We start from the raw sequence: 20,848 nt of genomic DNA on the forward strand, positions 1-20,848 counted from the left end.
AAAAAGTTCCAGCTAAAAAATATACGATAAAAAATAAAACCCATAAAACCAAGAAAAAAATTCTCATTAAATCTGTACTTAAGAAATTCCAACTACATTACAATGTCCAAAAAACCCGCAAGCGACAGCTGATTTAAACAAACAACAAAAATACCAAATTTGTGAATAATTATCAACATAAATATATGTAAACACTCACAAATGTTTCAAGCCGTTTTATCGGTGGATATATAGTATGCATAATTTTTTCAATTTAAAAAGAAGCATGTAAAAAAAAAAAATAAAAATAAAAAAATTATAAAAAAATATAAAAAAAATAAAAAAATATAAAAATAAATATAAAAAATAGCAGAAAAAATTATTTACGTTTTGCATATTTTTAATTTTTTTATTATTTTTTCTATTCTTTTGCTTGTTTTATTTTTTGTAAGTGTTTTATCAACACAAGTACTTTGCTTTATTAAAAAAAAATTTCGATTTACGATGTTTTAAGTATTTTTCATACATTTTTTCAAAACAAAAATTTCGATTTACGATTTTTTAAATATTTTTCAATGTTTTTTTTATTTTATGATATATTTTTTTGTTTCTTGAACAGGTTTTTTTAAGTGTTTTATTGCGAAATGTAAACTATTTTTAATATTTTTTAAGCATTTTTTATTTTATGATATATTGGGTAGTCGAAAAAGTATTTTCGTATTTTCAATAGATGTCGTTGCGTCGTATATCTCCAGTGCTACCAATCACCATATAGTGTTGGAAAGGTGAGATTTTAAGCTTCCTTTAACGAAAAAAAATTAAATTCGGGGAAGTGGAAAAAAAAGTTACAGCTGTTCAAAAATGAGTGAAAATAATGAAGTTATATTTTGAAATTATTGTATAAAAAGGGAAGAATGCCACTCCATATCCATCGATCTCTCTTCCTCTCTCTCTCTCTATCGCTCTATCTCTTTCTTTCTATCGTTCTATCTCTTTCTTTCTATCACTCTATCCCTATCGCTTTCTCTCTATCTACCATATCGCTCTATTTCTCTCCCTCAGTGAAATTTCCCAAAACACACGCGTCCTTTGTCTACCAATTACTCAAAAGGTTATTCTCAATGTGCAGGATTTCTTTCAAAGTTCTCGAAACTACTATTAAGATATGTATGTATATATATAAAGAAGTAGACATTTCAAATATTACCTAACCAAACCCTACTTTTGCGTACCAATATTCTAATCTACAACCCAAAATGGTAGCGCCATATGTTCGTCGATTTTCCCACAAATTTTTAATGCATGCACTTCACGACAACTCACGAAGAAGAGTCCTTCACATTTGCAGCACTATAGAACACATGGCCACTCAACGGCATGCTCTGACTGCCACCGCTGGCATTTATTTAGCCGCACTTCAGGTGGCCACTTCACCATGAAATATGCATTTGAAAGGAACGCTTTGGCACATCACCGACGCAGCGCTCATGAAATGGAAAACAGTTTTGCTGACAGCGGTTGCAGTAGCGCCGCAAATACATATATATGTATATGTATGTATATTAGATAGAGATACATATATACATACATACATATGTATGGAGAGAGTGTCCTGTGGTGAGATTAGAGGACACGAAATTAACGCTGGTGGCATGCACAGGGTGTGCACATGTGGATAGGTGGACTTTGTAGTTTATAATTGTTGTTGTTGGATTATTATGTTGTTGCTCTATTAACCGCAGCACACAAATTAACAGAAATTTAACAAGCACATAAATGATTAGGAGTAAATTACAATATCAGCGACATTTAAATATGTATGTGGGTGTATTTCGTCACCTAAAATGCAAAATAACGTAACATCACTTTTCATAAGTTTACAGGCGAAGGTAAAAGGTTATAATAAAACCACACACATTGAAAAAAATTTGAGTTTTGGTTATATATGTATATATTGGTTATATATTGGTGAATATTGAAAAAAATTTGAGTTTTGGTTATAAAGTGGTTATATATTGGTTATATATTGGTTATCATACACTCATAATGAAAGAACTTTTTTTTTTGGTTATAAAATGGTTATATATTGGTTATCATACGCTCATATTGAAATGAAATTTGAGTTTTGGTTATAAAGTGGTGGTTATTGAAAAAAATTTAGTTTTGGTTATAAAGTGGTTAGAAAATGGTTATATATTGGTTATCATTCACTCATATTGAAAAAAATTTGAGTTTTGGTTATTGGTTATAAAATGGTTATATATTGGTTATCATACACTCTTATTATGGTTATAAGATGGTAATATATTTAGTTATCAAACACTCATATTGAAAAAAATTTAGTTTTGGTTATAAAGTGGTTATGAAATGGTTATATATTGGTTGGAGTTTTGGTTATAAAGTGGTTATAAATTGGTTATCATACACTCATATTGAAAAAAATTTAGTTTTGGTTATAAAGTGGTTATAAATTGGTTATCATACACTCATATTGAAAAAAATTTAGTTTTGGTTATAAAGTGGTTAGAAAATGGTTATATATTGGTTATCATTCACTCATATTGAAAAAAATTTAGTTTTGGTTATAAAGTGGTTAGAAAATGGTTATATATTGGTTATCATTCACTCATATTGAAAAAAATTATTTTTGGTTATAAAGTGGTTATAAATTGGTTATCATACACTCATATTGAAAAAAATTTAGTTTTGGTTATAAAGTGGTTATATAATGGTTATCATTCACTCATATTGAAAAAAATTTGAGTTTTGGTTATAAAGTGGTTATAAAGTGGTTATAAATTGGTTATCATACACTCATATTGAAAAAAATTTAGTTTTGGTTATAAAGTGGGTATATAATAGTTATCATTCAATCATATTGAAAAAAATTATTTTTGGTTATAAAGTGGTTATAAAGTGGTTATAAATTGGTTATCATACACTCATATTGAAAAAAATTTAGTTTTGGTTATAAAGTGGGTATATAATAGTTATCATTCAATCATATTGAAAAAAATTAGTTTTGGTTATAAAGTGGGTATATAATAGTTATCATTCAATCATATTGAAAAAAATTGAGTTTTGGTTATAAAATGGTTATAGTCACTCTCATGAGTTACAACGCCTATACATATAGACACACTCATACGCTCATACCGGTATAATTTTTGACTTTCATGTCGACGGCCGTCACCGCCATGCCTCAGTTCCCAAACAAACAGATTTTTGCACGGAAAATTGTCGGAAAATAATTACAAATTTTAAACATATGGAAGTAAATATTTACTAATGCACGGCAAGTACCAACGAATGTCAGCAATAACAACACAAACAACTCATAGTATATGTTAGGTGTTTATTTCCATGACAGAGTAGACGAGGCAGTTGCCTGGCGCTGTTGCATGCCACGTTTGCTGCAGCGCTCATATTACACTTTGTCAATTGGAGGCAGGCGAGGCGGCGGCAAAATGTGCCAGCGCAGAGGCGTGCGGATATAGCTATAAGCGTGTTGTATATCATTGACATGACAAACGCAACAACAACAACGAAACAAGAGCAAGAACTACCAAACAACAACAACGCCAACAATGCATATCTTTTCATTAGCACAGCTGGCATGGAAAACTTTCAAATGCAGTTAGATTTGACATATGCAACATGCAAGCAAGCAGAAACATCAGCAACAACAACAGCGAAAACCTACAGCGACTAAATGACTATCATGCAGTGACTACACTCCCACACCGCCACACACACACACAGACAGACATGCATACAAATGCGCACCATGAAATAAATATCTTTCAACGCCGTCACAAAAGATCGGGCGGACAACCCAGGCAATTAACAACTCCAACGCTATCCATGTGTATGTGTGCGCGTTAGAACCAGGCTGCTGAGGTGCTGGTTCGCTGCTTACATGGCTGATCCGTAGGCAGCACTGCTTTAAGCCAGGCGCGGCTGTCAGCCAAACAAATAAATTGCGCGCTACCTTACCTTTAAACGACATTTATCTTCGAAGATGTTGTTGTTGTTGGTCTTTTTGGTGCTGTTGGTTTGTGGTTACATTGCAATGGCAGCGCACGCAGAGCTGCAGTGCTGAACGATTTAATTTGTGTGGTCATAAAATGCTAAGTGAATGCTGATGGTAATGAAGACGAAAGCAGAAGCGAAAAGAAGAAGAAGAGTGAGGAAGAAGAAAATAAGGAAAAATACAGCTAATAATTTTCGTAGATTAAGCTGAGGTAAAATAGTTAGTACCTAATGTGGGTGTAAGTTGTGCAGAAATAATGCAGAAATAAGCGCGAAAGACAAATGTTGGCGATAATTTAGAAGAAAAATTGTTTTAAGACAATTAAATTGAAGCTAAAATTGTTGTTTTGTTAATTTTGTTTTATAAAAAACATTGCTAGAGTAAGTAGCAGGCTCACTCTATCCTGTAATTGAAATTATGTGAATATTGAAAAAAAAAATTAAAAAATAAAATAAGTACACAAAAAAAAAAAAATTAAAAAGTAAACAAACAACATTAAAAAATAAAAAAAAATTTCATAATTAAAAAATTTAAAAAAAATTTTCATGATTAAAAAATTTAAAAAAAATTTTCATAATTAAAAAATTTAAAAAAAAATTTCATAATTAAAAAATTAAAAAAAAATTTTCATAATTAAAAAATATAAAAAAAAATTTCATAATTAAAAAATATAAAAAAAATATAAAAAAATATAAAAAAAAAAAAAATAAAAAAATTTATATAAAAACATTTTCATTGAAAAAAAATTTTCAAAAAGAAAAAAACAATTATAGCAACAATTTTAATTAAGAAGAATTTTTTCATTAAAAAAATTTGGAATAATTTTTATAAAAAAAATATAACACATAAATTATAATCATTTTTTTTTAATTTTTTTTTTCCTTGAAATTTTTTATACATATACATATGTATGTATATATGTATGTATATATTTTATTTATTTTGAAAAATATTTTTGTTTACTTAGCTCGAAAATTATATAACAAGAAGTTTTTTTCCCTTAAGAAAAATGTTGATATACAAACATAAATACATAATTTAAAAACATTATTATATGTTTTTGTAAATGAAAATTTTTGTTTAATAATTTATAATTTCAAACACGTTTTTGTAATTTATTTATAACTTTTTTATTTATGAAAATTTTTATATTTTTTTTAATTATGATACTAATATTTTTATTTATTTAACTCGAAAATTACAATACAAACAAGTATGTCAGAACTATTTTTCTTAAAATGAAGCTCTTAATACTTAATTTTTATGGAAATTTTCATTGTGTTTTTATGAAAATTGTTGCTATAATTTTTTTGTTTTTTGAATAATTTAGTTTTTATGAAATCGTTTTTATACATTTTTTTTTTCAAATTTATTATTTATACATTACAAATTTTTATATTTTCTTTCAATTAAAAAAAAAATAATATTTTGATTTATTTTTTTTTTTATTTTGATTGATTTTTTTATAAAAATATTTTTATTTATTTATCTCAAAAATTATAAAACAAACAAATAAGTAAAAACGATATTTTTTAAATAAAACTGCTGATATATAAATTTTTTTTAGAAATTTGTTATTCTTTTTAATAAAAATTGTTGCTATAATTTTTTTTTTGAAATTTTTTTTTATGAAATTGTTTTTATATATTTTTTTTTTTATATTTTAATTACGAATTTGTTTTTTTGCTCGAAAATTATAAAACAAGCAAGTACTTAGAACTATTTTTTTTTTTAATAAAAACTGTTGATACATACATACATACATATGTATATCTACATATCATACATAAATTAAAAAAAATATATTTTTATGAAAATTTTTATAATTTTTTTTAATAATGAGATACATGAGATTTTTTTTTTATTTTTTTTTAACTTTTTTATATATGTATATATTTTATTTAATTAAGTCGAAAATTATAAAAGAATCAAATTTGTTAAAGCAATTTTCTTAATAAGAAATATTGTTACATTTTTTACACAATTTTTTATTTATGTTTTTATGAAAATTACTGTTATAATTTTTTAACAAATTATTTATAAAATTTTTATAATTTTTTTAAATTTTTAATAGTCTAAAATTATTTATTATTTATGAATTTATTATACTATATTAAAATCATATTTATTATTAGGTAATTGTTGTTATAACTTTATTTTTAATTATTTTAATAATAAAAAAGCAAGGGAAAGGTGTTTAGATTGAACAAAAAATAAGCAAGAAGTAATAACAATGCTAATTTCTGTGAATTATTTGTTCATATAATTGCCTTGAATTAAAATTAAAAACGTTATATTTGATATGTGTAAATAAGTAGTTTCTATATACAAAAATATACACACACATGTACTTACATACATATATATATGTATAAGGCCAAGTATAGATATAAACATATTTTTACTGCTAAAACAACTTAACTAATCGAATTTATCCCTCATCAATTCGAATAATCCTTCAATAACAACCAAACTCACTTATGCGCCTAAAAGTATGCTTGATTTCACAAACTGACGCTGAAATTCGTAAAAGGCCGATTGTGTAAACACATACACACACAAGTATGTTTTCTATGATATCAAAAATCAGGTGCATTCATGTTCATTAAAAAAGAACTCGTGTCTACAGTAAACTCCCGTTTTGTAAAACTTCGGTTGTTTCTCAAAACAAAATAAAAAAATTTAAAAATCAAAGCTAAATATTATAAAAAATGAGGTATATGCACATTCATGTTAAAAAATAAATTTTGCCTACAGTAAACTCTCGATTTTAAAAACTTCAAACTTTTTCAAAACAAAAAAAATTTAAATCATAAAAATATTTTGCAAATAAAATTGTTTTTGCTTTAAAAATTACTTTAAAATACAAATATGCTTCTCCATCCATCGTAGCATAGGTTTCACTGTACCATAATGACCGCAATACATGCAATTTAGTCGCGCGACTGCACGCACACGTCAGCCACAAGTGCATTATTTACACAAATTTAGCTGTTAAAGCAAATACTGCAAGTACGACAAGCTATGCGTCACAACAACAACTAAAGCGTAGCGCAGCAACACGCAAAATAGTTGCTGCTGCGCAACATACAAACAAACACAAATGTTTTTGTCATTGGCAGCATAAATTTTTGCATGTTATTGTTGTTGTAGTTGTTACTACTTTCATGTCTCAATACAACAGCTTTTTTTGTTGTAGTTGTTGCGCAGTTATCTTGTTTTTATTTTAACAAGAACGCAAATTGCGTGTTGCAAGGAGTTAACAAAGACTAAAATGGGGGGAAAAAATTAAAGGCGCCAACAACAAAACACCAAACGAAATGCAGCGAACAACAGCAATATTTACAACGAAATGGAGCAACAACCTTTTGACACACCTTTCGGCACGGCGGAACGGCGGAATGGCGTTGCAAGCGCACAAAAGGCACTGCGACGCCCCATTTTCGCTGCTGTTGTTTCACTGGAGGACCAACGTGAACATGTGTATGTATGTATGTATGTATGTTTAAATGTATATGTGTGTATGTATGTTTGTATATGTATGTTTGCATGTGTGTGTTTGTATGGCAGGAACAAAGGTGCAGCAAGTCAGCAGGAGAAACTTGTTAAGGATAAAAGCCAAGCAAGCATAGCACAAAAACAAAACAGAAAACTGGCGACTGCCACAATGCTTATGTAATTTTCTAGGGCAGTGCGGCAGTAAGGCGCTTTTATTCATAATTCAATAGCGCTATTTAGGATTTCTAAAGAATTATTGCTCACTATTTAAATGCTTTCGTGAAAGTGATTGAGGCAATACTTTGAACGCATTGATGCGGCAGAAGGGTTTAATGTAGAGAAAATATAGATTAAGTTGATTTTAAATTAAATTATGGTAAGCAATTTTGAATTTTATACTATAACAACTACTAAGTTATTTACCTTCATATGAACATAGCATAATTAACTCATTGTTTCCTTATTTGTTTTTCTTTTATGCAACAAACAATTATTCTTTTAAATTTTTGCTAAACAAAATAATAAAAATATAAAAAAATCACACATAGCAAATAAAATAATAATTTTCATGCAAATATTGCACGTACGTTCTTATAAACAACTATTACGGTCTTTATAAACGGTCTCTGTGAACTCTGCGCTCTTTTCTCTCTTCTATTTAGTCTCTCAAAATTTACGTTCACTGCTTTGACGGAGCAACAAGCGCTGAATGAAGCCATTAGGTGTGAGTCTCTGCTAAATTTAACTGTTATATTTGTATTTAAAAATCATTGCTTCCTACAGCGCCATCTATACATAGCAAAGTCGCAACTCACTTGCTAACTATTTTCGATCCAGCAACAGCGACACCTACTATCATATAACTACACTACACTTACAGCTGACCACCTCTAGATGTCGCAAAATGGTGCGTAATTTTTGACCAGCAGTCTACAGCGCCGACGCGCATGTTGATTGAGGCGAAACTTTCAAATATAGAATTGTTTTTGAGGGCGAAAATTTGGTACAAAGAATTTTCAGCATGCATTTCAGTAAAGGCATTTTAGGAGCAATTCCCTTTATTATTTTGTCTCTAAAATTAAAAATTCTGATGTGTTATCTTTAAGGCAGAGGGAGTTTCCCGCCTTGGTTTTCTAACACTGCTAACTAAGGAGTTAACCTCACCTAAAGCAGGGATATTACTCGACTGATAGCTGCTCCTATGAAATATCCAAAGTAAAGAGGATGACAGAGAAAAGCAATGTTGATGAGACCACAGCTTTTAGTTTAGAGATCTTATGCTGAGAAAAGCAACAATTTCCTCATTTATAAATTTTGACAACAACAACAACAACGACGAAAACAACTAGATGCAGTGGAAACTATGCAAAGGTGTCCGTAGAGTCCTAAACGAGGCCACATCGGATTATAATAGATGAGATGAGACTACTGCCACCGTTAGCATATGGATATAGTTATCTTAGTTATATTTAATGAAAGGCTGGTATTTAGTTTTGATTGTTGTGAACTAAATTTATAGTGTCTTCAAACTTTGAAGGCTTTATTAGAACTTTGTTCCCTTCAATCAAATGAAAATGTGTCATTGCTGCGGAATGATTGGATTTCCGACAACTATGATGTAGAAAGGGAGGGATATATAGGGAGCAAGAGGCTTCTAGACCTTCGGGACAATAGAGATAACGTTAAGGTGACTTACGAGTACATCCGGGACGTTAGATTTGTTGAGGGTAACTCAGTCTTCAGATTCTGTCTGAGTCTGAGTTTTCTGCTTACGGGGCATGGTCCACTGAATGGAGGAAACACCTATCTGATAAGTCGGGGTGTTTGTGTGGCACGCGGATCGAGGATTGGGTGCATGTTATTGCAGAATGGTCGATGTACATATGTACTCGGATAATAGGGATCTGGCTGGTATGGGTATCAGCTGAACTGTTAGATGTTTAGCTGTTAGCGGTGTGATCTCCACTAGTAGCAATGCCGAAGAGTTAAGGTCGTTTGCGCGTGAATTGTTTAGGCGGCGAAGGTTGTTTAGGCGATTAACTCGGTATTAGGGTTAGCTTCATGTATGAATGGTGTGTGCGCGTAATGCACGTCCAACGTTCCAACCCCTGGCCACCAGTCCAAAGCATTATGGAAGCTCAACTGGTGGACTGGAGACTTAATTCTGGTACTCGTATCACAGGGAGCAGAAGCTCTTGGAGTTCGCACCGACCTGCTCATGCGGACTGGCCCCTCGGCGAGTATCATGGTGGTTTTGATTAAACCTCGAATGCGGGAAAAACTGACACTTTGCCTGTTGAATGTGGAATTGCACTGCAACCGTGTGTCGGACCCAAAGTACGGCCGTGGTTTAAGATGTGCTTCGAAGCCTGCCAAGGTGGTTAGTTTGTCCATTCCTCACTGCCAATTGGTGCTGAAAAATACCTGGCAGTTTCAGGACGCTGATCAGTGCAGTGATTTGATCCGCTGTGCTTTTGAACGCCGTAGGTTACGGCTGTCGTTGGCAGATACCCAAGTTAAACACACCGGAAATTGTTCTCTGAACTCAAGAAAATGCTTGTTGGAAAGAAATTGGAGACATATTAAAAAAAAAACCAGTCATACCACAAAAATTTCATTGAAAAGTTGGAAGATGGCTATGCTCCCGACTTTCCGTTATTATTTTTGTAGCACGACTATTTTCATAGTATTGTTGCTGGTTTACGGTTCGAGAATTTAACTATATGGAATATTAAAAAAAAAAAAATGTTAAGCGTTCTAATACTTGAGAGGAGTCTGAGTTTAGTAGTCTGTTTGGGAAAAAACTGAGTCTGAAAATCAGTCTCTGTGCCATATTATCTAAGACTGGATAAGAAGTTTTTGCAAACACATGGAAGGTATGTACGTTAAGACCACTCAATTATACTTGAAATGAAGAAATATAATCTACATACATACATATGTATGTACTACATGCATAGCTATCAATTGCAATATAACCAATCAATTCGAAGCCAGCATATTCGCTCCTGTGACTACTTATAAATAGGAGTCTGAGTCGAGTAAAGCCTTTCGAAGAGCAGCAGCTGAAATTCATACTAAAAATACGCCAACACACGTTCCGATTATATTGGCAATACATGTACAATGTACATATGTATGTACGTTTGTACTATGAAAAAATATATATATTTTTATGTGTGTGTGTGTGTTATTTTTGGGGACAATGGCAGGATGAGATTGCATACTTCAACAAAAACTTTTATTATTTGACAAACTAACTGCACGTATGACTATTATAATAAATTTTATGTACATGTATGTATTGTTGTTGCTACACAGTGTATGAGTAGTAGTTGTTGTTGTGGGCAATGTTGATGTTTTTATTACATGTCAATGTTTTTTATTGCTGTCATGAAAGTAATTTTGTCAAAAACTGCTCGAAGCGCAGGCACGCTCCACTAGGTCGAAACACACACAGCCAAGCAGCAAAACACACACGCATACATATATACATATACATTTTTATACATACATATTGTCCTGTGCTTCACGGACTTAAGCAAGAGTAAGCATACGTGCACACATACATATCCTCCTGCTCCTGCCAACGTACATCTTTTGACTCTGCAGCGAAATTTGTGCGACTAATGCCCCGAGGCGCAGCACGAGCAACCTTACAGCGCTGCAGTCTACACACAATGGACAATATCTTGCCGTAGGTCGTGGCAGCCGTCAAGTGTGGAAAGATGATTTGCGTTTTTTTCGCTTGATTTTTAAGGATAATCCGAGTTACCTATTTTTACGACTATTTTCTATAGATATTTTTGGCATGTGGGTCTTTTTGTTATTGTTGGTTGCACAAAAATTTATTTTATGACATTTTTCGAGGCATGTGCATTTTTCGTGCCGCACTCGGCGGATTGTCGAATTTTAATGCCACACAGTGTGCTTATATGTATATACAAATATATGTATATGTGTGTATGTATGTGTGCGTGAAGGTGTATGCGGTGTAATAATTTACGAGTGGCTCATGCTTGTCACGAAGGCAAAATAATAATAATAGCGAGTAAGCAGTGCAAAACATAACGGTATATTGCTAATGTTTTCCGGCTGAATGGAATTTTTGTTTCAATTGCATTGCCATAATTCGCTGATGCGCTCGGTGGTAAAATACTTGAGCGGTTAGGCCAGTCTAGGATGTTCAAAAAATCGGATAGTTTGGAAAAAAATCCTCAGGTGATGAGATATCGAGCTGAAATTTTACACATATCCTTTTCTTTCCAAGAAATTGCTAATTTGTTGGAATTGTCGATATCGGAACACTATAGCATATAGCTGCCATACAAACTGACCGATCAAAATCAAGTTCTTGTATGGAAAACTTCTATGTTTGATAAGCTATCTACACGAAACTTGGTATGTATTATTGTCCAGGGCAACGTTACAATTTTGGAAGAAAATGTGCTGATCGAATCACTATAACATATAGCTGCCATACAAACTGAACGATCAAAATCAAGTTCTTGTATGGAAAACTTCTATGTTTGATAAGCTATCTACACGAAACTTGGTATGTATTATTGTCCAGGGCAACGTTACAATTTTGGAAGAAAATGTGCTGATCGAATCACTATAACATATAGCTGCCATACAAACTGAACGATCAAAATCAAGTTCTTGTAAGGAAAACTTCTATGTTTGCTAAGATATCATCACGAAACTTGGTATGTATTATTGTCCAGGGCAACGTTACAATTTTGGAAGAAAATGTGCTGATCGAATCACTATAACATATAGCTGCCATACAAACTGAACGATCAAAGTCAAGTTTTTGTATGGAAAACTTTTTTGTTTGATAAGGTATCTACACAAAATTCGGTACAGATTATGGTTCAAAGCAACGGTACAATCTTGGAAGAAAATGTGCTGATCGAACCACAATAGCATATAGCTGCCATACAAACTGAACGCTCAAAATAAAGTTCTTGTATGAAAAACTTTTTTATTTGACAATGTATCTTCACGAAATTTGGTATGATTATTATCCAAAGCAACGGTACAATCTTGGAAGAAATTGTTCACATCGGACCACTATAGCGTATAGCTGCCATACAAACTGACCGATCAAAATCAAGTTTTTGTATGGAAAACTTTTTTATTTGATAAGATATCTTCACGAAACTTAGTATAAATTATTTTCCAAGGCAACGGTACACTATAGCATATAGCTGCCATACAAATGAGATTCCAAAAATTACAGCAACAGCAGCAATTTTGACTCAAAAAGTCAATACAAAATGTTGTATGCCCACAAATACACGTTTAATAAAGTATAAAAAAAGAAATTTAATACCTTTTTCCTTATACCAAAAATAAATAGTCAAAATTATGCCATTTTTGTATACCCGCCTAACCCCTTATTTAACACGAACAAACACACATTATCGGTACAAATTGCTTACCTGTGAGAAATACGCTGGCAGCACACAGCGCTGATCATCCAGACGAGAGCACTGCACGCGCTCCAGCAGCTCGAAGAGATCTTGCGTGGCACCGCGCAATTTTTCCGGACTGTGCGAGGCACTTCCGCTGCCGCCGCCTTTTTGCGAGCCCGCCATGAAAGCGTGTTGTCGCCTGCAAATAGAAATGTGAGAGGCATTATGAGCAAAAAGTTATTACAAAAACCAAAAAAAGAAACAAACAAAACAAAAGCAAAAAAACAAAACTGAAAAAAATGAAAAAATACACAAAAAATCAATCCAAAAATAAGAGCAAAATATTTAATATTCAGCGCGAATTTCATAGACCCATATGTACAATAACATAAGCAAAGAAATATATTGAAATAAAATACGCCAAACAAACACCCACATGTGTGTAAACAGTGCCGCGGGATAAGCGACCCAGAAACCCTGTGGCGCCTCTGGCTCAAACGCACTGCGCTAAAATGGCAAGTGAGGCGCCTAGAAGATGTCACAACAAAAAAGGACAACACAAATGCACAAACAGTTGGCATATACGAAAAGCGATTTAAGAAAACGGGTACTTGAAGCCAAATATAAATCACTGGAAAATTTGCCTGCAATCCCACACAAGCAGCGCTCCTCTCTTCCTTTACTATTTTCTTGTCCTTTTCGCACGTTTGCTATTTTCATGACTGCGGTGCGTTCGAAAGCCGTTCAAGTGGCCGCAACCGCAAAGGAATCAGCTTTCTTTCGCAGGTCTCAAATGTCAGTGACCGAATTTTGTTGTTGTTTGCATAGCGAAAAATATAGCATATTATTTGGCTGTAAATTTTTTCGAAAGCGATTAAAAGGTAGCCTATTTACGTGTGGATTAAATAATGAAAAAAAGAATGTCCCCTCAGAGGGACAAACTAAAGAGGATTTGCTACTCATTTATATGTGAAAGCAACAAAAAAGTTGTCTAATTAAGTTCAGCTAAGTACACTCTATCTCTCTCGTTGGTATTATCTCTCTATTTCCTTATACCAGTAGCAGTAATTTATACCAGTTGTTTGTTCGAACCGCTAATTTCTAAATATTTGCCCTCTTTTGGTAAATAATAAAATGGAAATATGTATTTTCTAAAAAAAAAAACACAAATTCAATAATGAAAAGAAAAAAACCTAAATATCATTAATTGCCTAAACTAGACAGACATTAATTGCCAGTAAGATTTGTTGAAGCTTTAATAGCTAAAGTCAAAAATGTTCTTAGTCCCTGTGGTTTTTGTTGAAACCATAAGGATAGACTGGGCATAACAGACCCTAGGTCGCGGTGTAATCCTCATTTACTTATCTGTAAGAAGAGACTACTATGATGTTTCCTTGAATTTTTTTCCGCAAAGGAATCAGTTCTAAGCTCGAATCACGTAAAGAAAGAAATTGAAATTGTAGAAAATATTTTCTTTTTATGATGCTTCTCAGTTTAGTATGACGAACCACTGAGAGCCTTTCAAAATAAATATTAAAAATCTATTGCCTTTAAAAGTGGGCTTTAAGCATTATAGCGCTCTCAAAAATGGTAGCAGAAACTAGACAAAATGACTAGTAATGATTGGTGAGTTGATCTGTTTAATATATTGGTATACCAATTTTTGAGAAGAACTCTCTCTTCGAATCAAAGTAGTACAAACTTCACCGAATTCGATAGATTTACTACAAAAGACTAATAACCTTAGCTGAGAGTGTACAGGAAGACCACTAAGAGATCTAAGAGCTGTCTACTTTCGATATACTACTGTGCCAAAAAAATAAGGACATTTGAATTTAAACTGCGCGCGTCGAATGATTTGGAGAATTATTTTTCAACCGACGAAGCTTACGTTCAACAAATCAAAGATTTGGTGTTGAAAAACCGTCGATTAACAATTAGAGACCTTGCTGATGAAGTTGGCATATCGAAAGGCTCAGCCAATACCATTTTCAACGATGTTTTGGGCCTCAAACGCGTCAAATCTCGACTGGTACCGAAAACATTGAATTTTTGGAAAAAAGTCGTCGCGTTGAAGTGTGTGAAACGAAGCTTTCCGACTACCAGGGTGTCATGAAATGCATTATAACTGGCGATGAGACTTGGATCTATGCTTACGACCCCGAAACAACCGATCAATCGAGCGAATATCGTGCCAAAAGAGAACCGAGACCAAAAAAATTGCGCCAAAGTCGCTCAAAAATCAAGGTCATGTTGACTGTTTTCTTCGATTATCGTGGTGTTGTGCATTATGAATTCCTTCCAACCGGTCAAACAGTCAACAAGGAATATTATTTGAACGTTATGCGTCGTTTGCGTAACGCTATCCGCCTAAAAAGGCCGGAATTGTGGAAAGACAATTCTTGGTTTTTACACCACGATAATGCACCATCCCATACTGCCCTCGTAATTCGTGATCATTGCGCCAAAAACTCAACCCATATCGTTTCGCAACCACCGCATTCGCCTGATCTGGCGCCGTGCGCCTTCTGGCTGTTCACCAAGCTCAAAAGACCGCTCTGGGGACACCGCTTTTATACGTTAGAGGAGATTCAAGCCACAGCGAAGACGGAACTGAAGGCCATCCCGGAAAGTGACTGCAACCAATGTTTCGAAGATTGGAAAATCCATTGGCATAAGTGCATTGCATCGGAAGGGGATTACTTTGAAGGGGATGAAATTGATTTGGAAGAATAAATAAAGAATTTTCAAAATAAATACAATGTCACCTTATTTTTTGGGCACAGAGCACATAAGTAAGACACTTTGAATCGAACTAACGCCTTTTTAGCAATAAATTGAATCTTTCATTCTCCTTTTCGGTAATTTTATGCCATCAAATTGTAAATAACTTTGGATGTCCGAAGAATAACTGACAATATATGTACATATCTATATCTACAAGATATACATATGTATGTATGTATGTGTGCGTAAAGAACAAACGGTTGATATAGAAAACTATTTATTATTTCTCTAAAAATATTTTTATATATAGAATATATAGTAAATATCTACATATGTACATACATACGTATGTATATAAATGTAATTTCACTTTCATTTTCCTCTTTTACGGATTAGTTTCTCTACAAAAACTTCATGTTGACAAATATTTCTTTTATTGCTGAAAAAATATTTAAAATTTCAGAGCCACCATTCAGAGCAACATAAAAAGCATTGTAACTGCAATATGCAATGATTTCTCAATCGCTCAATCGGTGGAAATTTACAACCCCAAAAAGCAGTGATTTCTAAGATTTTTAACTTGCAAGCATTCAATAAATTTCTAAGGCATTTGAAGTAGCAGTAAAGAACACTTACGCTTATGTTCTTAAAGAGCATATATGTATGTATGTAAGTATGTATATACACATGTTTTAAAATAGCCAGTGTTCGAAGCGTTGTGTTTGCGCAATTTTCATTCACTCGATTCACTTACACTCGCTTCGAGTGGCACATAAAGAAAAGCTGCGCGCTGAAGTGCACTCAAAAGCAGTAAAGTTGGCAAAGCGGACAATGGCAAAAGGTTTTTTTCGCCGCTTACAAAAATGTTCAAAATGTCAAAAAGGCCACGAATGGGTTGCAATACGCACAAATGATTTGGGTAAGCCGCATACAAAGAGATGCGTGTGCATGTATAGAGTTGAGTATGTGTGTATGTTGCTATAATATTTGTGGCATGCCAATAAGCGTGTGAACAATTCGCCAGCTCAAAAGTGGCCAATGAAAGCTATTAAACTGGAAAAGTGCGCTTTTGATTTGAAATAAACGGAAAACTTGACAGACTTGAGTTTTTTTGAACGCCTACGAGTAACTACAAGGAAGTGGTGTGTGTTGCTTAAGGGGTTAGAGGTCAGTTTCGAATTTTCAAAAATAAGAAAAAAAAATTAGAGAAGCTGCAGCGAAGCTATAATACCCTTAACAGGTGCGTTTCTAGTGCGATAAAAGGGTGTAAAAAGATCTTTGGCTTGCCTTTGATGGGTCCATTTGTATGGCAGCTATATGCTATAGTGGTCCTATTTGAAAAATGTATTTAGAGATAGTGGCATTGTCTTTGATATTAATCCATGGCAAATTTTGTGAAGATATCTTGTCAAATGAAAAAGTTTTTCATACAAGAGCTTGATTTTGATCGGTTAGTTTGTATGACAGCTATAAGCAATAGTGATCCGATTTGAACAAATTGTTCGGAGATGGTACCGTTGTGTTTGATAATAATGTATACCAAATTTCGTGAAGATATTTTGTCAAATAAAAAAGTTTTCCATACAAGCACTTAATTTCGGTTGGTCAGTTTATATGGCAGCTATTTGCTATAGTGGTCCGATATCGACATTTCTAACGAAGACGTAACTTCTTGAGGAAAGAAGGACTCGCGCGAAGTTTCAGATTGATAACTCAAAAACTGAGCGCACTAAAGCACTTCCTTACGCTCAAAATTAAATAGTCGAAATTCGAACTTTTTTCAGGACTCTAGAACAGCGTAAGTCTTTTAGTATAGAAAATATTTTTTTTATATTTTTAATAACACATAAATAAAATTTATAAAAAAAAATATGCACAGCTGTCCTACAAATTTATTTATGCACTAAGTAGGTTTGTATGTATGTATGTATGAATGCATAAAAATATGCATTCCTTGCGTTTGCTTTGATGCACTTGCGTCAACACCTTCTATTCAGTTTTTTTCTATTTATTTTTGTCATATTTTCGTAACAATGTTATTCTTATGCATCACTCCACATTTACATATACACACATATGCATATCATACAAACATGTACATATGTATAATAGTTGGTGTTGACATAGTTTCCTTATGCAAACACTATAATGGCAATTGTCATCTGGGAAGAGGATGTTTTTATTGCCTTAGAATTTCCTAAATATGCAGCTGTTGCCGCCAACACTCACTCAGCACTCCGCTTAACAGCTACTCAGGCGTTCATGCTTACACTAATACAAGGCAATAAATACAAAGGCGCATATACATATGTGTGTGTGTGTGGTTCGCTTAGCATATGACTATTTCTTAAAATATGAGTAATACATATGTCCGTCAAGCGCTTTGTTTTGCTACCAAATTTTCCAACTAAACACACATGTACATGCATGCATGCAGAAAAATGCACCGTTGCATCGTTGCGCGCACGAACACGAAAGTGTGTCAACAGAAGGACGATTGCAGTGCGACGCGTTGGCACTAATAAATTAACACCTACGAAATAAGTCGGAATTATAGTGATGTGCCTAAAGGATATACATATGTACATAGAAATGAATACATACATACACACTGGTATATACATACATATATACTTATATTTTTACATATATAATGGGTTGTCAAAAAAGTCTTGCGGTATTTTTATTGAATTTTTTTTTTATTGAAATTGAAATGAATTTGTGATGATTCATGCCCAGCTCTTGACCGATGCTACGGCTGCTACTATGCCAGTGTCTTTCGACCAATTCAGCGATTTTATCGCAATTTTCGACGACAGGCCTTCCGAAGCGTGGCGCATCTTCGACCACCTCTACACCAGAATGAAAACGTTGAAACCATCGTTGTGCGGTGGAAATGGAAACTGTATCGGGTCCATAAACTGCACAAATTTTATTGGCGGCTTGAGATGCAGTTTTGCCTTTATCGTAGTAGTACTGTAAAATATGCCGTATTTTCTCTTTATTTTGCTCCATGTTTGCGACGCTATAACTCACGAACGACTTAAAAGAAACGACAATCAATCAAACATGTGTTAGCGCGTGAAATGAGCTTTCCAAAAAGATATAGCATGACCCGATGCGACGAATAAAACTAGAACTACGCGCTTTCAGCGCCAACTAGCGAAAATACCGCAAGACTTTTTTGACAACCTAATATGTTCATAAGTATGTACAATATGTCAATATGTCCCTGTATATTATATTCCTAATGTTCCTGCAACTGCCTGCCTTGCCTGGCTTACATTTTATAATGCAACATCAAAGCGTTGTTGTTGTAATTTTGTTGTGGATTTTATGCCGCAACAATAGTTGCGACCACTGAGCTCCTGACAAGCGCGTCCGCAACGTGTTGCCGTAACGGGAAAGTGTTATTTTTAACTGGCTGTCGGTAGTGGGCTCTTTAGAAATTCAGATTTTAGTGCAGCGCCATTGAGGTGTGCTAGTCTTGTTGTTGGAGTTAGCGCGAGTTTACACAATGAGAGTGGCGGTTAACCCATTTCGAGCGGCAAGGAGTTGTTGACAGTTGTCTGAGCGGAGACACACATTTGCAATTATTATTTAATAAGGACTTGGCTAATGGCAAGATATAGTATGTATATGTATGTATGTATATATATACACATAAATATATTTTTCGACAAATATTTGTATATACATACATACAGACGTATAAATATGTAAATGTGGGTGTATGTGTGCACTTTCTTTCATTTAACTTGCAAATTGCATATTTATTTAGCAGCTAGATTAATTAACTCGCTGCAATTTGATGGCGCTGAAGCTATTTAATATGGAATATGAAGTCTGGAAATTATTTGCAGAGACTTCAAGGCTCATACAACAGAATAAATGAAGATTTCTTTAGAAAGCAATGAAGCCCCCTTAATATCGCATATAAGGTCATATCGAGCGTAGTGTGTGAAAGGCTGAAGTCCATCGTCAACAAACTGATTGGACCTTATCTGTGTGGCTTCAGAACTGAAAAATTTACTATCGACCAGATTTTCACCATGCGCCTCGGAATCATCTCGGAAAAGACCCCTGAAAGGAAAATCGACACACACCACTTCTCCATCGATTTTAAAGAAGCCTTCGACAGCGCGAAGAAGGACTGCCTACATGCCATGTCTGAAGTTTGTATCTCCGCAAAGCTAATACGGCTGTGTAAACTGACGTTGAGCAACATCAAAAACTCTCTCAGGATCGGTATGGGCCACTCCGAGATGTTCCATACAAAACGAGGTTTCAGACAAGAGGACTCCCTAACGTGTGACTTCTTCAATCTACTGCTGGAGAAAATTACTCGAGCTGCAGATCTGAATAGAGAAGACACAGTCTTCCAAAAGAGTGTATAGCTGCTGGCATACGCCGATGATATTGATATCATTGGCCTCAACAACCGTGTCGTTAGTTCTGATTTCTCTAGACTAGATAAGGAAGCGATGCAGATGGGTCTAGCTGCGAACAAAGACAATACGAAATATCTCCTGTCAACAAACAGTGGTCGCATTTGCGTCTTGGCTCACGCGTCATTGTTGACAGTCATAACTTTGAAGTGGTACATAGATAATTTCGGCAATCTTGGAATCAGTATTAACAGCGACAACAATGTCAGCCTCGAAATCCAACGCAGAATAACTCTTGCCAACAGGTGCTACTTCGGACCGAGCAAGCAATTGAGAAGTAAAGTCATCTCACGACGAACAAAGACCAAACTCTATATGTAACTCATTATTCTCGTCCTACTTTATGGTGCGGAGACATGGACAATGGCATGATTTGATGAGTCGGCGTTACGAGTTTTCTAGAGAAAGATTCCGCAGAAGATTTATGGTCTTTTGCGCATTGGAAACGGCGAATACCGCAGTCGACGGTACTATGAGCTGTACGAAATATACGACGACATTGACATGGTTCAGTGAACTAAGAGACAGCGGCTACGCTGGCTAGGTCATGACGTCCGGATGGAAGAGAACACTCCAGCTTTGAAGGTTTTCGATCCAGTACCCGCCGCGCGAAGTAGACGAAGAGAAAAACCTACACTCCGTTGGAAAGATTAGGTGGAGAAGGACCTGGCTTCGCTTGGAATCTCCAATTGGCGCCAAATAGCGAAAATAAGAAACGACTGGTGTATACGGCAGTAAAAAAG

At 34.0% G+C, this 20,848-nt stretch overlaps 1 protein-coding gene across 5 annotated transcripts in view; it reads right to left on the reverse strand.

Annotated features, from left to right (window-relative positions):
* The window catches only part of LOC126752757 (rap1 GTPase-activating protein 1), a 271,420-nt gene that overhangs the window by 111,569 nt on the left and 139,003 nt on the right, over positions 1-20,848 (reverse strand). For all 5 annotated transcript variants that reach the window (XM_050463722.1, XM_050463725.1, XM_050463724.1 and 2 more), the window contains one exon: positions 12,958-13,129. In XM_050463722.1, the coding sequence (XP_050319679.1) occupies positions 12,958-13,129 (172 nt within the window). The remainder of the gene's footprint in view (positions 1-12,957; positions 13,130-20,848) is intronic.

The sequence above is a fragment of the Bactrocera neohumeralis genome, chromosome 3 (assembly GCF_024586455.1).
Source record: "Bactrocera neohumeralis isolate Rockhampton chromosome 3, APGP_CSIRO_Bneo_wtdbg2-racon-allhic-juicebox.fasta_v2, whole genome shotgun sequence".
NCBI lineage: Eukaryota > Metazoa > Arthropoda > Insecta > Diptera > Tephritidae > Bactrocera > Bactrocera neohumeralis.